Genomic DNA, 20476 nt, shown 5'->3' with positions numbered 1-20476 from the left:
CCACTACGCTCCCCTTATTGCTAGTGTGTCTGCTGCTGGGTTCTGTATGTCCATCTGTCATCCCAGCTGACCACTCACCTCTCACCCCGGTCACTGCGTACTCTCCTCTCACCCTGGTCACTGCGTACTCACCTCTCACCCTGGTCACTGCGTACTGATCTCTCACCCTGGTCACTGCATACTCAACTCTCACCCTGGTCACTGCGTACTCACGTCTCACCCTGGTCTCTCATCACTGCGTACTCTCCTTTCACCCTGGTCACTGCGTACTCACCTCTCACCCTGGTCACTGCGTACTCACCTCTCACCCTGGTCTCTCATCACTGCGTACTCACCTCTCACCCTGGTCACTGTGTACTCACCTTTCACCCCAGGCCCTGCGTACTCACCTCTCACGCCGGTCACTGCGTACTCAACTCTCACCCTGGTCACTGCGTACTCAACTCTCACCCCGGTCACTGCGTACTCACCTCTCACCCCGGTCACTGCGTACTCAACTCTCACCCAGGTCACTGCGTACTCACCTCTCACCCCGGTCACTGCGTACTCACCTCTCACCCCGGTCACTGCGTACTCACCTCTCACCCCGGTCACTGCGTACTCAACTCTCACCCTGGTCACTGCGTACTCTCCTTTCACCCTGGTCACTGCGTACTCACCTCTCACCCCGGTCACTGCATACTCACCTCTCACCCTGGTCTCTCATCACTGCGTACTCACCTTTCACCCCGGTCACTGCGTACTCACCTCTCACCCTGGTCACTGCGTACTCACCTCTCACCCTGGTCACTGCGTACTCACCTCTCACCCTGGTCACTGCATACTCAACTCTCACCCTGGTCTCTCATCACTGCATACTCACCTCTCACCCCAGTCCCTGCATACTCACCTCTCTCCCCGGTCACTGCGTACTCAACTCTCACCCTGGTCACTGCGTACTCAACTCTCACCCCGGTCACTGCGTACTCACCTCTCACCCCGGTCACTGCGTACTCACCTCTCACCCCGGTCACTGCGTACTCACCTCTCACCCTGGTCACTGCATACTCAACTCTCACCCTGGTCACTGCGTACTCACGTCTCACCCTGGTCTCTCATCACTGCATACTCACCTCTCACCCCGGTCACTGCGTACTCACCTCTCACCCGGTCACTGCGTACTCACCTCTCACCCCAGTCACTGCGTACTCACCTCTCACCCTGGTCACTGCGTACTCTCCTTTCACCCTGGTCACTGCTTACTCACCTCTCACCCTGGTCACTGCGTACTCACCTCTCACCCCGGTCACTGCATACTCACCTCTCACCCTGGTCTCTCATCACAGCGTACTCACCTCTCACCCCGTTCACTGCGTACTCACCTCTCACCCCAGTCACAGCGTACTCACCTCTCACCCCGGTCACTGCGTACTCACCTCTCACCCCAGTCACAGCGTACTCACCTCTCACCCCGGTCACTGCGTACTCAACTCTCACCCTGGTCACTGCGTACTCAACTCTCACCCTGGTCACGGCGTACTCACCTCTCACCCCGGTCACTGCGTACTCACTTCTCACCCCGGTCACTGCGTACTCACCTCTCACCCCGGTCACTGCATACTCACCTCTCACCCTGGTCTCTCATCACAGCGTACTCAACTCTCACCCAGGTCACTGCGTACTCACCTCTCACCCCGGTCACTGCGTACTCACCTCTCACCCCGGTCACTGCGTACTCACCTCTCACCCCGGTCACTGCGTACTCAACTCTCACCCTGGTCACTGCGTACTCTCCTTTCACCCTGGTCACTGCGTACTCACCTCTCACCCCGGTCACTGCATACTCACCTCTCACCCTGGTCTCTCATCACTGCGTACTCACCTCTCACCCCGGTCACTGCGTACTCACCTCTCACCCCAGTCACTGCGTACTCACCTCTCACCCCAGTCACTGCGTACTCACCTCTCACCCCGGTCATTGCATACTCAACTCTCACCCCAGTCACTGCGTACTCACCTCTCACCCCGGTCACTGCATACTCACCTCTCACCCCGGTCACTGCGTACTCAACTCTCACCCTGGTCACTGCGTACTCACCCCAGTCACTGCGCACTCACCCTCACCCGCACTGCGTACTCACCTCTCACCCCGGTCACTGCGTACTCACACCCCGGTCACTGCTCTCACCCTGGTCACTGCGTACTCACCTCTCACCCCGGTCACTGCGTACCACCTCTCACCTTGGTCACTGTCTCACCTCACCCGGTCACTCACTCACTCTCACCCTGGTCACTGCGTACTCACCTCCCCCCCCGTCACTGCGTACTCACCTCTCACCCTGGTCACTGCGTACTCACCTCTCACCCTGGTCACTGCGTACTCACCTTTCACCCTCTCACCCCGGTCCCTGCGTACTCACCTCTCACCTTGGTCACTGCGTACTCACCTCTCACCTTGGTCACTGCGTACTCACCTCTCACCCTGGTCACTGCGTACTCACCTCTCACCCAGGTCACTGCGTACTCACCTCTCACCCCGTCACTGCGTACTCAACTCTCACCCAGGTCACTGCGTCACTCACCTCTCTCACCCCACCCTGGTCACTGTCACTGCGTACTCACCTCTCACCCCGGTCACTGCGTACTCACCTCTCACCCCGGTCACTCCGTACTCACCTCTCACCTTGGTCACTGCGTATTCTCCTTTCACCCTGGTCACGGCGTACTCACCTCTCACCCTGGTCACTGCGTACTCAACTCTCACCCTGGTCTCTCATCACTGCGTACTCACCTCTCACCCTGGTCACTGTGTACTCACCTCTCACCCCAGTCCCTGCGTACTCACCTCTCACTCCGGTCACTGCGTACTCAACTCTCACCCGGTCACTGCGTACTCACCTTTCACCCCGGTCACTGTGTACTCACCTCTCACCCTGGTCACTGCGTACTCACCTCTCACCCCGGTCACTGCGTACTCACCTCTCACCCTGGTCACTGCGTACTCACCTCTCACCCTGGTCACTGCGTACTCACCTCTCACCCTGGTCACTGCTTACTCAACTCTCACCCTGGTCTCTCATCACTGCGTACTCACCTCTCACCCTGGTCACTGTTTACTCACCTCTCACCCCAGGCCCTGCGTACTCACCTCTCACCCCAGGCCCTGCGTACTCACCTCTCACGCCGGTCACTGCGTACTCAACTCTCACCCCGGTCACTGCGTACTCAACTCTCACCCCGGTCACTGCGTACTCAACTCTCACCCAGGTCACTGCGTACTCACCTCTCACCCCGGTCACTGCGTACTCACCTCTCACCCATGATCACTGCGTACTCAACTCTCACCCCGGTCACTGCGTACTCACTTCTCACCCCAGTCACTGCGTACTCACCTCTCACCCCGGTCACTGCGTACTCACCTCTCACCCCGGTCACTGCGTACTCACCTCTCACCTTGGTCACTGCGTACTCACCTCTCACCCTGGTCACTGCGTACTCACCTCTCACCCTGGTCACTGCGTACTCACCTCTCACCCTGGTCACTGCGTACTCACCTCTCACCCCGGTCCCTGCGTACTCACCTCTCACCTTGGTCACTGCGTACTCACCTCTCACCTTGGTCACTGCGTACTCACCTCTCACCCAGGTCGCTGCGTACTCACCTCTCACCTTGGTCGCTGCGTACTCACCTCTCACCCTGGTCGCTGCGTACTCACCTCTCACCCTGGACGCTGCGTACTCACCTCTCACCCCGGTCCCTGCGTACTCACCTCTCACCTTGGTCACTGCGTACTCACCTCTCACCTTTGTCACTGCGTACTCACCTCTCACCTTGGTCACTGCGTACTCACCTCTCACCCTGGTCACTGCTTACTCAACTCTCACCCTGGTCTCTCATCACTGCGTACTCACCTCTCACCCTGGTCACTGTGTACTCACCTCTCACCCCAGGCCCTGCGTACTCACCTCTCACGCCAGTCACTGCGTACTCAACTCTCACCCTGGTCACTGCGTACTCAACTCTCACCCCGGTCACTGCGTACTCACCTCTCACCCCGGTCACTGCGTACTCAACTCTCACCCAGGTCACTGCGTACTCACCTCTCACCCCGGTCACTGCGTACTCACCTCTCACCCCGGTCACTGCGTACTCACCTCTCACCCCGGTCACTCCGTACTCACCTCTCACCCTGGTCACTGCGTATTCTCCTTTCACCCTGGTCACGGCGTACTCACCTCTCACCTTGGTCACTGCGTACTCACCTCTCACCCAGGTCGCTGCGTACTCACCTCTCACCTTGGTCGCTGCGTACTCACCTCTCACCCTGGTCGCTGCGTACTCACCTCTCACCCTGGACGCTGCGTACTCACCTCTCACCCTGGTCACTGCGTACTCACCTCTCACCCCGGTCCCTGCGTACTCACCTCTCACCTTGGTCACTGCGTACTCACCTCTCACCTTTGTCACTGCGTACTCACCTCTCACCTTGGTCACTGCGTACTCACCTCTCACCCTGGTCACTGCTTACTCAACTCTCACCCTGGTCTCTCATCACTGCGTACTCACCTCTCACCCTGGTCACTGTGTACTCACCTCTCACCCCAGGCCCTGCGTACTCACCTCTCACGCCAGTCACTGCGTACTCAGTCACCCTGGTCACTGCGTACTCAACTCTCACCCTGGTCACTGCGTACTCACTCTCACCCCGGTCACTGCGTACTCAACTCTCACCCAGGTCACTGCGTACTCAACTCTCACCCAGGTCACTGCGTACTCACCTCTCACCCCGGTCACTGCGTACTCACCTCTCACCCCGGTCACTGCGTACTCACCTCTCTCCCCGTCACTTCAACTCTCACCCCGGTCACAGCGTACTCACTTCTCACCCCAGTCACTGCGTACTCAACTCTCACCCAGGTCACTGCGTACTCACCTCTCACCCCGGTCACTGCGTACTCACCTCTCACGCCGGTCACTGCGTACTCAACTCTCACCCTGGTCACTGCGTACTCAACTCTCACCCCGGTCACTGCGTACTCACCTCTCACCCCGGTCACTGCGTACTCAACTCTCACCCAGGTCACTGCGTACTCACCTCTCACCCCGGTCACTGCGTACTCACCTCTCACCCCGGTCACTGCGTACTCACCTCTCACCCCGGTCACTCCGTACTCACCTCTCACCCTGGTCACTGCGTATTCTCCTTTCACCCTGGTCACGGCGTACTCACCTCTCACCCTGGTCACTGCGTACTCAACTCTCACCCTGGTCTCTCATCACTGCGTACTCACCTCTCACCCTGGTCACTGTGTACTCACCTCTCACCCCAGTCCCTGCGTACTCACCTCTCACCCCGGTCACTGCGTACTCAACTCTCACCCGGTCACTGCGTACTCACCTTTCACCCCGGTCACTGCGTACTCACCTCTCACCCCGGTCACTGCGTACTCACCTCTCACCCTGGTCACTGCGTACTCACCTCTCACCCCGGTCACTGCGTACTCACCTCTCTCCCCGGTCACTGCATACTCACCTCTCACCCATGGTCACTGCGTACTCAACTCTCACCCCGGTCACAGCGTACTCACTTCTCACCCCAGTCACTGCGTACTCACCTCTTACCCCGGTCACTGCGTACTCACCTCTCACCCCGGTCACTGCGTACTCACCTCTCACCCCGGTCACTGCGTACTCACCTCTCACCTTGGTCACTCCGTACTCACCTCTCACCTTGGTCACTGCGTACTCACCTCTCACCCTGGTCACTGCGTACTCACCTCTCACCCCGGTCCCTGCGTACTCACCTCTCACCCTGGTCCCTGCGTACTCACCTCTCACCCTGGTCACTGCGTACTCACCTCTCACCTTGGTCACTGCGTACTCACCTCTCACCTTGGTCACTGCGTACTCACCTCTCACCTTGGTCACTGCGTACTCACCTCTCACCCTGGTCGCTGCGTACTCACCCAGGTCACTGCGTACTCACCCTGGTCACTGCGTACTCACCTCTCACCCAGGTCACTGCGTACTCACCTCTCACCCTGGTCACTGCGTACTCACCTCTCACCCATGGTCACTGCGTACTCACCTCTCACCCTGGTCACTGCGTACTCACCTCTCACCCAGGTCGCTGCGTACTCACCTCTCACCCCGGTCACTGCGTACTCACCTCTCACCCCGGACACTGCGTACTCACCTCTCACCCCGGTCACTGCGTACTCACCTCTCACCCCGGTCACTGCGTACTCACCTCTCACCCATGGTCACTGCGTACTCACCTCTCACCCCGGTCACTGCGTACTCACCTCTCACCCCAGTCACTGCGTACTCAACTCTCACCCCGGTCACTGCGTACTCACTTCTCACCCCAGTCACTGCGTACTCACTTCTCACCCCGGTCACTGCGTACTCACCTCTCACCCTGGTCACTGCGTACTCACCTCTCACCCTGGTCACTGCGTACTCAACTCTCACCCTGGTCTCTCATCACTGCGTACTCACCTCTCATCCTGGTCACTGTGTACTCACCTCTCACCCCAGTCCCTGCGTACTCACCTCTCACCCCAGTCACTGCGTACTCAACTCTCACCCGGTCACTGCGTACTCACCTTTCACCCCGGTCACTGTGTACTCACCTTTCACCCTGGTCACTGCGTACTCACCTCTCACCCCGGTCACTGCGTACTCACCTCTCACCCAGGTCACTGCGTACTCACCTCTCACCCCGGTCACTGCGTACTCACCTCTCTCCCCGGTCACTGCATACTCACCTCTCACCCATGGTCACTGCGTACTCAACTCTCACCCCGGTCACAGCGTACTCACTTCTCACCCCAGTCACTGCGTACTCACCTCTCACCCCGGTCACTGCGTACTCACCTCTCACCCCGGTCACTGCGTACTCACCTCTCACCTTGGTCACTCCGTACTCACCTCTCACCTTGGTCACTGCGTACTCACCTCTCACCCTGGTCACTGCGTACTCACCTCTCACCCTGGTCCCTGCGTACTCACCTCTCACCCTGGTCCCTGCGTACTCACCTCTCACCCTGGTCACTGCGTACTCACCTCTCACCTTGGTCACTGCGTACTCACCTCTCACCTTGGTCACTGCGTACTCACCTCTCACCTTGGTCACTGCGTACTCACCTCTCACCCTGGTCGCTGCGTACTCACCTCTCACCCAGGTCGCTGCGTACTCACCTCTCACCCTGGTCGCTGCGTACTCACCTCTCACCCCGGACACTGCGTACTCACCTCTCACCCGGTCACTGCGTACTCACCCTGGTCACTGCGTACTCACCCTGGTCACTGCGTACTCACCTCTCACCCAGGTCACTGCGTACTCACCTCTCACCCTGGTCACTGCGTACTCACCTCTCACCCTGGACACTGCGTACTCACCTCTCACCCTGGTCACTGCGTACTCACCTCTCACCCTGGTCACTGCGTACTCACCTCTCACCCTGGTCACTGCGTACTCACCTCTCACCCGGTCACTGCGTACTCACCCTGGTCACTGCGTACTCACCCTGGTCACTGCGTACTCACCTCTCACCCCGGTCACTGCGTACTCACCTCTCACCCCGGTCACTGCGTACTCACCTCTCTCCCCGGTCACTGCGTACTCACCTCTCACCCATGGTCACTGCGTACTCAACTCTCACCCCGGTCACTGCGTACTCACCTCTCACCCGGTCACTGCGTACTCACCCTGGTCACTGCGTACTCACCCTGGTCACTGCGTACCTACCTCTCACCCTGGTCACTGCGTACGCACCTCTCACCCTGGTCACTGCATACTCACCTCTCACCCCGGTCACTGCGTACGCACCTCTCACCCTAGTCACTGCGTACTCACCTCTCACCCTGGTCACTGCGTACCCACCTCTCACCTCATTATTAAACTAATTGTTACTATAATCTCACTCAGTCCCCATCCTCACATAGATCTACAAGACCCTATGGAGTGTAGCTTGTACCAGCAGCTGTAAAACATTAATGGATAATGTTGATCCTCATGGGACACACCCTCCTGCCATTTCAAGACCACATATCCACCCGTGTACTGGACTGTTGTCCTATGCTCACTCACTTAGCATAACTACACCCCATAACTATAAACCCCATAACTACACCCCATAACTACACCCCATAACTACACCCCATATCTACACCCCATAACTACACCCCATATCTACACCCCATAACTACACCCCATAACTACACCCCATATCTACATTTACATCTACACCCCATAACTACACCCCATAACTACACCCCATATCTACACCCCATAACTACACCCATAACTACACACCATAACTACACACCATAACTACACACCTTATCTACACAACATGACTACACACCATAACTACACAACATGACTACACACCATGACTACACACCATAACTACACACCTTATCTACACACCATAACTACACACCATAACTACACACCATGACTACATACCATAACTACACACCATAACTACACCCCATAACTACACACCATAACTACACACCATAACTACACACCATAACTCACTTAGCACAACTACACACCATAACTACACACCATAACTACACACCATAACTACACACCATAACTCACTTAGCACAACTACACACCATAACTGCACACCATAACTACACACCATAACTACACACCATAATTCACTTAGCATAACTACACACCTTATCTACACACCAGCACTACACACCACAACTACACACCATAACGCACTTAGCACAGCCCTGCATTTTCCTGTACTTCAAACAGTAGTGGCTTGTTAGTGTATAACTTGTGAAGTTATGTTGATGTTTCCTCATGATTATGTACTAGTATTGTGACCTCTCTTATAAGGTTTAACCACACTGCTTTGCTGGTCTCCTTTCCCTTAACCCAAAAACCATTCCTCAGACATAGCCCTTGCTGCCATCATACAGGAACAAACAGATTTGCTGTGAGGTCATCAGTAAGGGACAACATGCTGCTGCTGACGTGTCTCTCCCTCCAGTCCACTAACACAATGTTGTTTTGTGTGTTTTCGCAGACAGTTTCTTGATTCAGACATGCCTAGGTATATGATTTATATCAAATCACTATCCTTCCATTCTACTATTCAGTAAAAACTATTTACTAATAGATAACACGTCCCCTTGTCGTGTTCCTGTAAAATCTATTTTAATCTCTTCACTCTCACTTAATTTTAAACTCTAGTCATCCATCCATCATTCAGTTCCCATTGTTTTCCTCTGTGGGTTTTGTCTCTCTCTCTCTGTCTCTGTCTCTGTCTCTGTCTCTGTCTCTGTCTCTGTCTCTCTCTCTCTCTCTCTCTCTCTCTCTCTCTCTCTCTCTCTCTCTCTCTCTCTCTCTCTCTCTCTCTCTCTCTCTCTCTCTCTCTGTTTCTCTCTCTGTCTCTCTGTCTCTCTGTTTCTCTCTCTGTCTCTCTGTCTCTCTGTTTCTCTCTCTGTCTCTCTCTCTGTCTCTCCTTCTCTGTCTCTCTCTCTCTGTCTCTCTCTCTCTCTCTCTCTCTCTCTCTCTCTCTCTCTCTCTCTCTCTCTCTCTCTCTCTCTCTCTCTCTCTCTCCTTCTCTCTCTCTCTGTCTCTCCTTCTCTGTCTCTCTCTCTCTGTCTCTCTCTCTCTCTCTCTCTCTCTCTCTCTCTCTCTGTCTCTCTCTCTCCTTCTCTCTCTCTCTGTCTCTCCTTCTCTGTCTCTCCTTCTCTCTCCTCCCCTGTTTTGTTCTTCTCTCTTTGTTGTTTCCTACTCTCCCACTTTCGGAGATTTGAGGGACTGTGCTGCATTCCCCCCCCTCCTCCTCCTCCTCCTGGATTGTGTGTTTGTTGCTGAGCTGCTGTGGGTCTGAGGGCATTGTGCTGTTGTGGGTCTGATGTATTGTGCTGCTGTGGGTCTGAGGGCATTGTGCTGTTGTGGGTCTGGGCATTGTGCTGTTGTGGGTCTGAGGGCATTGTGCTGTTGTGGGTCTGAGGGCATTGTCTCACGTCAGATTGCTTCACTCATCCGTCAACCGATCTGTCTTGTAGGACGTGGAACTCATTAAAAAAAATAAAAATTAAATCTATATTTTGCACATCCAGCTAATACTAGTTCCTAATTCTGAAAATCACTCCACTCCCAGTAACTATGACACACTAGCTACTACAGTAAACCATGCTTGATCGGCTGATCAAACTTGCTCCAGCTAGCAGCCTTAGTGCAATAGCCATTACGGTAGTTAGTTTGACATCTTTTTTTGTTGAAGTTGTACAGGACTGTTCTCAGAAAACAAAATCAGCACATAATCTGATTGACAGATGGCACTGTGTCTCGCTACATTGTAACATTTGGCCAAGGTGGTGACGTCACAGAGAGCAGCTTGGCTGTAGAACTCGGTGGAACACTGATACATTGTAACATTTGGCCAAGGTGGTGACGTCACAGAGAGCAGCTTGGCTGTAGAACTCGGTGGAACACTGATACATTGTAACATTTGGCCAAGGTGGTGACGTCACAGAGAGCAGCTTGGCTGTAGAACTCGGTGGAACACTGATACATTGTAACATTTGGCCAAGGTGGTGACGGCACAGAGAGCAGCTTGGCTGTAGAACTCGAACTCGTGGAACACTGATACATTGTAACATTTGGCCAAGGTGGTGACGTCACAGAGAGCAGCTTGGCTGTAGAACAACGGAAGGTGGTGACGTCACAACACTGATACATTGTAACATTTGGCCAAGGTGGCGAACGTCACAGAGAGCAGCTTGGCTGTAGAACTCGGTGGAACACTGATACATTGTAACATTTGGCCAAGGTGGCGACGTCACAGAGAGCAGCTTGGCTGTAGAACTCGGTGGAACACTGATACATTGTAACATTTGGCCAAGGTGGTGACGTCACAGAGAGCAGCTTGGCTGTAGAACTCGGTGGAACACTGATACATTGTAACATTTGGCCAAGGTGGCGACGTCACAGAGAGCAGCTTGGCTGTAGAACTCGGTGGAACACTGATACATTGTAACATTTGGCCAAGGTGGTGACGTCACAGAGAGCAGCTTGGCTGTAGAACTCGGTGGAACACTGATACATTGTAACATTTGGTCAAGGTGGTGACGTCACAGAGAGCAGCTTGGCTGTAGAACTCGGGGGAACACTGATACATTGTAACATTTGGCCAAGGTGGTGACGTCACAGAGAGCAGCTTGGCTGTAGAACTCGGTGGAACAGAGCAGCTGAACACTGACATTGTAACATTTGGCCAAGGTGGTGACTTCACAAAGAGCAGCTTGGCTGTAGAACTCGGGGGAACACTGATACATTGTAACATTTGGCCAAGGTGGCGACGTCACAGAGAGCAGCTTGGCTGTAGACGTCACAGAGAGCAGCTTGGCTGTAGAACTCGGCGGAACACTGATCACGGCCGGAAAAAGAAATATCACAAACACTAATTTGTGTGTTTAGCTAGAACTTCACTACACTACAGCTAGAGGGAAGAGTCGGCGTTGACCCAACGGTGTCCATCATTTCATTCGGATTGGTTCAGCTAGCAAGCGGACACATCTTGAATCTCATAAATACTGATTCTACTACCACAAAACATTGTTGCTAGATGTAGAATTAGGTAGTGAAGATTTGCTCATAAAAAAAATTAATTTAAAAAAAGTCAATATTAGCTACAGGTTTATAGTTTTGTTAAGATTAACTCTGACTGTTTTGAGGATGGTATTAGAATGACAGCATATTGTAGCCAGACTTGTTTTGAGTTATTCCCATGATTGTTTGCGAGTTAACAGACGGATCAGTGCAGACGGCCGTCGCTCTATCTGACGTGAGACAATGGGGGTCTGAGGCTGAAGTTAGAGCTGAAGGCTAGGGCCCAGACCCCTGGCTTGTACTGCTGGGTCTGGAGCTGGCTTGGACTGCTGGGTCTGGGGCTGGCTTGGACTGCTGGGTCTGGGGCTGGGGATGGCTGGGACTGCTGGGTCTGGGGGCTGGGGATGGCTGGGACTGCTGGTTCTGGGGGCTGGGGATGGCTGGGACTGCTGGTTCTGGGGGCTGGGGATGGCTGGGACTGCTGGTTCTGGGGGCTGGGGATGGCTGGGACTGCTGGTTCTGGGGGCTGGGGATGGCTGGGACTGCAAGTTCTGGGGGCTGGGGCTGGCTTGGACTGCTGGGTCTGGGGATGGCTTGGACTGCTGGGTCTGGGGACTGGGGATTGCTGGGACTGCTGGGTCTGGGGACTGGGGATTGCTGGGACTGCTGGGTCTGGGGTTGCGGCTGAAAGCTGATGGTGTACGGAGGCTGCAATGCATGGCTTGCTTTGCTTTCTACAGTATGTACTGCACTTGGCTGGCTGTGTCTGAACTTGGCTGGCTGTGGGGCCATAATTTTCAGCTTCTGTCTCCTCTTTGGCCTGTGCTTCCGCACAGGAACTTTTACAAAACAAGCTACAAGCCAGAATCTAGACATTCGAGGGTCATTCACGTGTCACCTACACCCACATACTTTAACTGTTATTATTGACACTGTTACGTTATGCCTGGATGAACCATTAACCTGAACCAGCAGATTATTCCGGAAGGTTACAAATAAGACCTATTTGATGAGGTGAAATTAGCCTGAATGATGCCCATGCACCATTTCCTCACCTGTTGCAAACCTCTGCAATGGCCACTAGGGGGCAGTAATGATCCTGATTTTCATCTTGTGTGTCCTGCTTAAAGGGTTATAGCATTGATAAAAATATATATATTTTCAAAAATAAACATGGAAACATTGTAAGGAGGTCCGAAATAATTTTAAGTTTTTGTATAAAGTTATGTCATCGATATCTTCCAAAAAACACACTCAATGCTTTAGAAATAGACATCAATAAGCTATATAGTGCACTACTTTAGACCAGATCCCTATTCCCTATATAGTACACTACTTTAGACCAGAGCCCTATTCCCTATATATAGTGCACTACTTTAGACCAGAGCCCTATTCCCTATATAGTGTACTATTTTAGACCAGAGCCCTATTCCCTATATATAGTGCACTACATTTAGACCAGAGCCCTATTCCCTATATATAGTGCATTACTTTAGACCAGAGCCCTATTCCCTATATATAGTGCACTACTTTAGACCAGAGCCTATATTCCCTATATAGTGCACTACTTTAGACCAGAGCCCCTATTCCCTAAATAGTGCACTACTTTAGACCAGAGCCCTATGGCACCCTATTCCCTATATAGTGCACTACTTTAGATCAGAGACCTATGGCACCCTATTCCCTATATAGTGCACTACTTTAGACCAGAGCCCTATGGGTAGTGCCCTAAAGAGGAAATAGGGTACAATTTGAGATGCAGACCATGAGTCCCATCAGATCGCAGCGACGGGAAGGAGCTCTCTGGGCAGCAAGGGAAACTGTGTTCCAGTAGGGATTACTCAGTATTACTAAAGACTTGACGTTCATACGGAACCTCGTTTACAGTATCCTGGCTGGCAGGCTAAGTCGGTGGTTGTTTCAGACACTTAACATTCAACTGTAATCCTGTAACCATTACATCAGCAGTAATGGAGCCCTATTCCCTATATAGTGCACTACATTTGACCAGAGCCCCTATGGGTAGTGCCTTAAAGAGGGTATATGGGTGCCATTGAGGATGCAGACCCTTTACTAAGTCTTTCCGCTCGCTACTTGCTGTGTGTGTGTGTGTGTGTGTGTGTGTGTGTGTGTGTGTGTGTGTGTGTGTGTGTGTGTGTGTGTGTGTGTGTGTGTGTGTGTGTGTGTGTGTGTGTGTGTGTGTGTGTGTGTGTGTGTGTGTGAGAGCAGTGAGGTCAGTAGTTAGGAGTTGAAAGGATGGAAGGAGAATACCCAATGGTGATCCCAGTGGGTCATAGCTCCTCTAGGTCCAAAGACACAACTCCACTACAGCAGCTATTCAAATACAATCTAATGTTATTTGTCACGTGCTTCATAAACAACAGGTGTAGACTTAACAGTAAAATGCTTCCCACGATATAACAGCTGTTCAGTACCTCTCCGTTCCTCTCTCTAGATTTCCCACCAGGTCGTCAAAAGCCAACGGACGGCTCTCAACGTCTGAATCATGTGATTTTTGCCTCTTTTTAATGGCCTAAAGAAACATTAGTTCCCTCTTACATTTCTCAGCTTGGATGAGCGTTTTCAGATTTAAGGTCGTGCTTGGTGGCGGGCCAGGAACATAACTGGTTATAACTGGTTTCAATGTGTGATCATTTGCTGATGGGAAGACCTCATGTATCAATGTATTGACTAAATAAGGAGAGGGGTTGGAGTAGAAGTAGAGGGAGGAGAAGGAGAGGAGGTGAAGGAGAGGGGGGAGGAGAAGGAGAGGAGGTGGAGGAGAAGGAGAGGTGGGTGGAGGAGAAGGTGAAGAGGTGGAGGAGGTGGAGGAGAAGAGGAGAAGGAGAGGAGGTGGAGGAGAAGGAGAGGAGGTGGAGGAGAAGGAGAGGAGGTGGAGGAGAAGGAGAGGAGGTTGAGGAGAAGGAGAGGAGAAGGAGAGTAGGTAGAGGAGGTAGACGAGAATGAGAGTAGGTAGAGGAGAATGGGAGGAGGTAGAGGAGGAAGGAGAGGAGGTAGAGGAGGAAGGAGAAGAGGAAGGAGAGGAGGTAGAGGAGAAGAAGAGGAGGTAGAGGAGAAGAAGAGGAGGTAGAGGAGGAGGAGAAGGAGAGGGGGAGGTGGAGGAGAAGGAGAGGGGGAGGTGGAGGAGAAGGAGAGTGGAAGATGGTTCTGTTTCATCTGAAGCCATGTGAAGTGATGAGAACTGGGAGATGTTTCATCCCCTACAGTGGAGATAGATGAGAACTGGGAGATGTTTCATCCCCTACAGTGGAGATAGATGAGAACTGGGAGATGTTTCATCCCCTACAGTGGAGATAGATGAGAACTGGGAGATGTTTTTCATCCCCTACAGTGGAGATAGATGAGAACTGGGAGATGTTTCATCCCCTACAGTGGAGATAGATGAGAACTGGGAGATGTTTCATCCCCTACAGTGGAGATAGATGAGAACTGGGAGATGTTTCATCCCCTACAGTGGAGATAGATGAGAACTGGGAGATGTTTCATCCCCTACAGTGGAGATAGATGAGAACTAGGAGATGTTTCATCCCCTACAGTGGAGATAGATGAGAACTGGGAGATGTTTCATCCCCTACAGTGGAGATAGATGAGAACTAGGAGATGTTTCATCCCCTACAGTAGAGATAGATGAGAACTGGGAGATGTTTCATCCCCTACAGTGGAGATAGATGAGAACTAGGAGATGTTTCATCCCCTACAGTGGAGATAGATGAGAACTGGGAGATGTTTCATCCCCTACAGTGTAGATAGATGAGAACTGGGAGATGTTTCATCCCCTACAGTGGAGATAGATGAGAACTGGGAGATGTTTCATCCCCTACAGTGGAGATAGATGAGAACTGGGAGATGTTTCATCCCCTACAGTGGAGATAGATGAGAACTGGGAGATGTTTCATCCCCTACAGATAGATGAACTGGGAGATGTTTCATCCCCTACAGTGGAGATAGATGAGATGAGAACTGGGAGATGTTTCATCCCCTACAGTGGAGATAGATGAGAACTGGGAGATGTTTCCCCTACAGTGGAGATAGATGAGAACTGGGAGATGTTTCATCCCCTACAGTGGAGATAGAACTGAGAACTGGAGAGATGAGAACTTGTTTCATCCCCTACAGTGGAGATAGATGAGAACTGGGAGATGTTTCATCCCCTACAGTGGAGATAGATGAGAACTGGGAGATGTTTCATCCCCTACAGTGGAGATAGATGAGAACTGGGAGATGTTTCATCCCCTACAGTGGAGATGTTTGTTTCATCCCCTACAGTGGAGATAGATGAGAACTGGGGATATAGTTTCATCCCCTGTGGAGATACAAAACTGAGATGTTTCGTCCTCAACTATTGGTCAAAACAGAACGGGATTTTCATCCCCTGGAGTGGAGATAGATGAGAACTGGGAGATTTTCATCCAAATGTTTATGAAAACATAAAGATTTGCAGAATGAGCACTTGATGTCTTCAAATACATCATTACAGTTGTTGGTTAGATGAGAACTGGGGATATAGGGTTGGTTGGTTGTTTAGCAACAAAACTGAAGCGTGCTCAACTATTGGTCAAAACAAGACATGGTATTGGAACAAGGTGAAACATGTAAACTAAGATTTTTATCAAAACAATTGAAACTAGCTAAAACAAGACATGGTATCAAGAACAAGTTGAAACTAGCTCAAAACAAGACATTATCAAGAACAAGGTTGAAACTAGCTAAAACAAGACATGTTATCAAGAACAAGATGAAACTAGCAAAACAAGACATGGTATCAAGAACAAGGTGAAACTAGCTAAAACAAGACATGGTATCAAGAACAAGGTGAAACTAGCTAAAACAAGACATGGTATCAAGAACAAGGTGAAACTAGCTAAAACAAGACATCAAGAACAAGGTGAAACTAGCTAAAACAAGACATGTTATCAAGAACAAGATGAAACTAAAACCAGAAAGTTATGATTCAACGACATGCAAGTTTCTTGTCATTGTTGCTAGCTGTCAGGGCAGTTTATTGTCATTGTTGCTAGCTGTCAGCGCAGTTTATTGTCATTGTTGCTAGCTGTCAGGGCAGTTTATTGTCATTGTTGCTAGCTGTCTGGCCATTCAGAATCAGGGCAGTTTATTGTCATTGTTGCTAGCTGTCTGGCCATTCAGAATTAGGGCAGTTTCTTGTCATTGTTGCTAGCTATCAGGGCAGTTTATTGTCATTGTTGCTAGCTGTCTGGCCATTCAGAATCAGGGCAGTTTATTGTCATTGTTGCTAGCTGTCTGGCCATTCAGAATCAGGGCAGTTTATTGTCATTGTTGCTAGCTGTCAGGGCAGTTTATTGTCATTGTTGCTAGCTGTCAGGGCAGTTTATTGTCATTGTTGCTAGCTGTCTGGCCATTCAGAATCAGGGCAGTTTCTTGTCACTGTTGCTAGCTGTCTGGCCATTCAGAATCAGGGCAGTTTCTTGTCATTGTTGCTAGCTGTCAGGGCAGTTTATTGTCATTGTTGCTAGCTATCAGGGCAGTTTATTGTCATTGTTGCTAGCTATCAGGGCAGTTTATTGTCATTGTTGCTAGCTATCAGGGCAGTTTCTTGTCATTGTTGCTAGCTATCAGGGCAGTTTATTGTCATTGTTGCTAGCTGTCAGGGCAGTTTCTTGTCATTGTTGCTAGCTATCAGGGCAGTTTATTGTCATTGTTGCTAGCTATCAGGGCAGTTTATTGTCATTGTTGCTAGCTATCAGGGCAGTTTATTGTCATTGTTGCTAGCTATCAGGGCAGTTTATTGTCATTGTTGCTAGCTATCAGGGCAGTTTATTGTCATTGTTGCTAGCTATCAGGGCAGTTTATTGTCATTGTTGCTAGCTATCAGGGCAGTTTATTGTCATTGTTGCTAGCTATCAGGGCAGTTTATTGTCATTGTTGCTAGCTATCAGGGCAGTTTATTGTCATTGTTGCTAGCTATCAGGGCAGTTTCTTGTCATTGTTGCTAGCTATCAGGGCAGTTTCTTGTCATTGTTGCTAGCTGTCAGGGCAGTTTATTGTCATTGTTGCTAGCTATCAGGGCAGTTTCTTGTCATTGTTGCTAGCTGTCAGGGCAGTTTCTTGTCATCTTTTGAACGGTAGTTAATATCTCTATGGGGTAGAGAGCATGAGGATGCGGGATCTGTGCTTGCTGACTATACTAATAGCTTCACCGTTCAATGAGAACTAGAAGATTCTTCCAACAGATGAAAACTAGAGGGGTAGATCACAGAATTCAGTAGAACACTATCTATGCATTTCTCGTCCCGTGTTTTATGATTCAGTATGTGTCTCTACGGGGTAAATAGCATGAGGACATGGATCTGCATATTATCTACAAAATGAAATACAACATAGGGAGTATGTTATATTGAACCTCTCACCATTGGTTGAGAACTGGGAGATGTAATTTACCACCCCTACAGATTACAACTGGAGGTCTAGATCACGTAATTAGATGGAGCACTGTAATGTTTATGTTTCTCTATGGGGTTGAGATGAGGTGGATGACAACTAAACTGAGTGAAGATATCATGATACCGATCCTGTGGGTTCTTTCCACAGAATTCCATAGAACACATTCACAGAATTCCTCTGTTATGCGGGTGAATGAGGACCCAAAAGCGACTTGGCGAAAACAGAGTCTTTAATCCAGTAAAGTAAAAATACAATCAAAAAAACACAATTTCCACTCGTAATGACGAGAACAGACTGGAGACTCGATCTTGAACTGCAGGTTGCCTCGGGAAGGCACTTGAACTTAGCAGACTCAGACACCTGCTCACCACGCAGCATCTGAGGGAAACACGACACGACAGGGCGATACACAAACACAGCACGGAGAACAATAGACAAGGATCCGACAGGGCAGGAACGGAAAACAAGGAGAGAAATAGGGACTCTAATCAGGGAAAAAGATATGGAACAGGTGTGGGAAGACTAAATGATTGATTAGGGGAATAGGAACAGCTGGGAGCAGGAACGGAACGATAGAGAGAAGAGAGAGAGGAAGGGAGAGAGAAAAAGGGGAACGAACCTAAAAAGACCAGCAGGGGGAAAATGAACAGAGGGAAAAGCAAAATGACAAGACAATCTAAGACAAAACATGACATCCATAGAACACATCCACAGAATTCCAAAGAACACATCCACAGAATTCCATAGAACACATTCACAGAATTCCATAGAACACATTCACAGAATTCCATAGAACACATTCACAGAATTCCATAGAACACATCCACAGAATTCCAAAGAACACATCCACAGAATTCCATAGAACACATTCACAGAATTCCATAGAACACATTCACAGAATTTCATAGAACAAACACGTTCACAGAATTCCAAAGAACACATCCACAGAATTTCATAGAACACGTTCACTGAATTCCAAAGAACACATCCACAGAATTCCATAGAACAAGTTCACAGAATTCCAAAGAGCACATTCACAGAATTCTACAGAACACAGAAGTAATATTGCATTCCCTGTGGGAATATCGGTCCATTGTTATTAAGTTGTTCTAGAACAGACACGATGTAAAGTGTTCTGGTGTTGAAATCAGATGTGTTCACTGATTGAGATTGTGGTCAAGAGAGCAACATATTGTAGGTAATGGAAGGGAAATATAGTCTGGTCCCAGTTGACAAGACAGCACAAACAGTTCTGGTTCCAGGCTAGGGGGAAACACACCTGTCCTGTCACTCTCGATCACAACAATGCTCACAACCACACCAGACTCTCTACCTGACTCTCACCTTTCATTGTTTTCCCGGTTCTCTTTCCTCCCTTCTCAAAGCATCTCCTTGGGAATAGACCATAGGTATTTCTCCTCATCCCTGTCCTGTTTTGTCCTCTTATCATTTCCTCCTTTCCTCTCCTCCCCTCCTCTCCTCCTCTCATCTGTTGGTCTCTCATCACCCTTTCTTTATTTGGTTCTGTGCTGATCAAGTCATCGTTCCTCATGGTATTGTGAGATGACCCACGTCTGAAGGGTTCTGTTGCATGCTATTTACTGTCTTTATTGGATGTGTGTTTAAAAAAGAAAACTAAACTATGTTGTTAATTTATTCTTGCAATCAAATAATACCTTCTCTCAGTAGCATTTAGACACACATGAACTGTAGGTTACATATTCCTGACAGAGAAAATGTCTAGGAGGATCAGTGTTTGGTTTTTCTTCGCTAAGCTAATGCTATCTAACACAATGCTATTACCACTAATGCTAACTAACACAATGCTATTATCACTAATATTAACTAACACAATGCTATTAACACTAATGTTAACTAACACGATGCTATTAACACTAATGCTAACTAACACAATTACCACTAATGCTAACTAACATGATGCTATTACCATAATGTTAACTAACACAATGCTATCACCACTAATGCTATCTAACACAATGCTATTACCACTAATGCTAACTAACACGATGCTATTACCACTAATGTTAACTAACACGATGCTATTACCACTAATGCTAAATAACATGATGCTATTACCACTAATGCTAATTAACAATAATTCTAACTAACACAATGCTATTTTATTTTATCTTTATTTAACTAGGCAAGTCAGTTAAGAACGAATTCTTATTTTCAATGATGGCCTAGGAACAGTGGGTTAACTGCCTGTTCAGGGGCAGAACGACAGATTTGTACCTTGTCAGCTCGGGGGTTTGAACCTTCAGGTTACTAGTCCAACGCTCTAACCACCAGGCTACGCTGCCTAACACAATGCTATTACTGCTAATGTTAACTAAAACTATGCCATTACCACTAATGCTAACTAACATCATGCTATTAACACTAATGCTAACAAACACAATTACCACTAATGCTAACAAACACAATTACCACTAATG

At 49.8% G+C, this 20476-nt stretch overlaps 1 protein-coding gene across 15 annotated transcripts in view; it reads left to right on the top strand.

Annotated features, from left to right (window-relative positions):
- The window catches only part of LOC123996431 (kinesin-like protein KIF1A), a 154533-nt gene that overhangs the window by 122031 nt on the left and 12026 nt on the right, over positions 1–20476 (top strand). For 12 of the 15 annotated variants that reach the window (XM_046299892.1, XM_046299882.1, XM_046299874.1 and 9 more), the window contains one exon: positions 9040–9066. The exons of the other annotated variants lie outside the window; for them this stretch is intronic. In XM_046299892.1, the coding sequence (XP_046155848.1) occupies positions 9040–9066 (27 nt within the window). The remainder of the gene's footprint in view (positions 1–9039; positions 9067–20476) is intronic. 15 annotated transcript variants of the gene reach the window in all.

This window comes from Oncorhynchus gorbuscha, linkage group LG02 (genome assembly GCF_021184085.1).
Source record: "Oncorhynchus gorbuscha isolate QuinsamMale2020 ecotype Even-year linkage group LG02, OgorEven_v1.0, whole genome shotgun sequence".
Taxonomy (NCBI): Eukaryota; Metazoa; Chordata; class Actinopteri; order Salmoniformes; family Salmonidae; genus Oncorhynchus; species Oncorhynchus gorbuscha.
The sequence above is the reverse complement of the archived record's forward strand: the minus strand, read 5'-3'. Positions and strand labels throughout refer to the sequence as shown.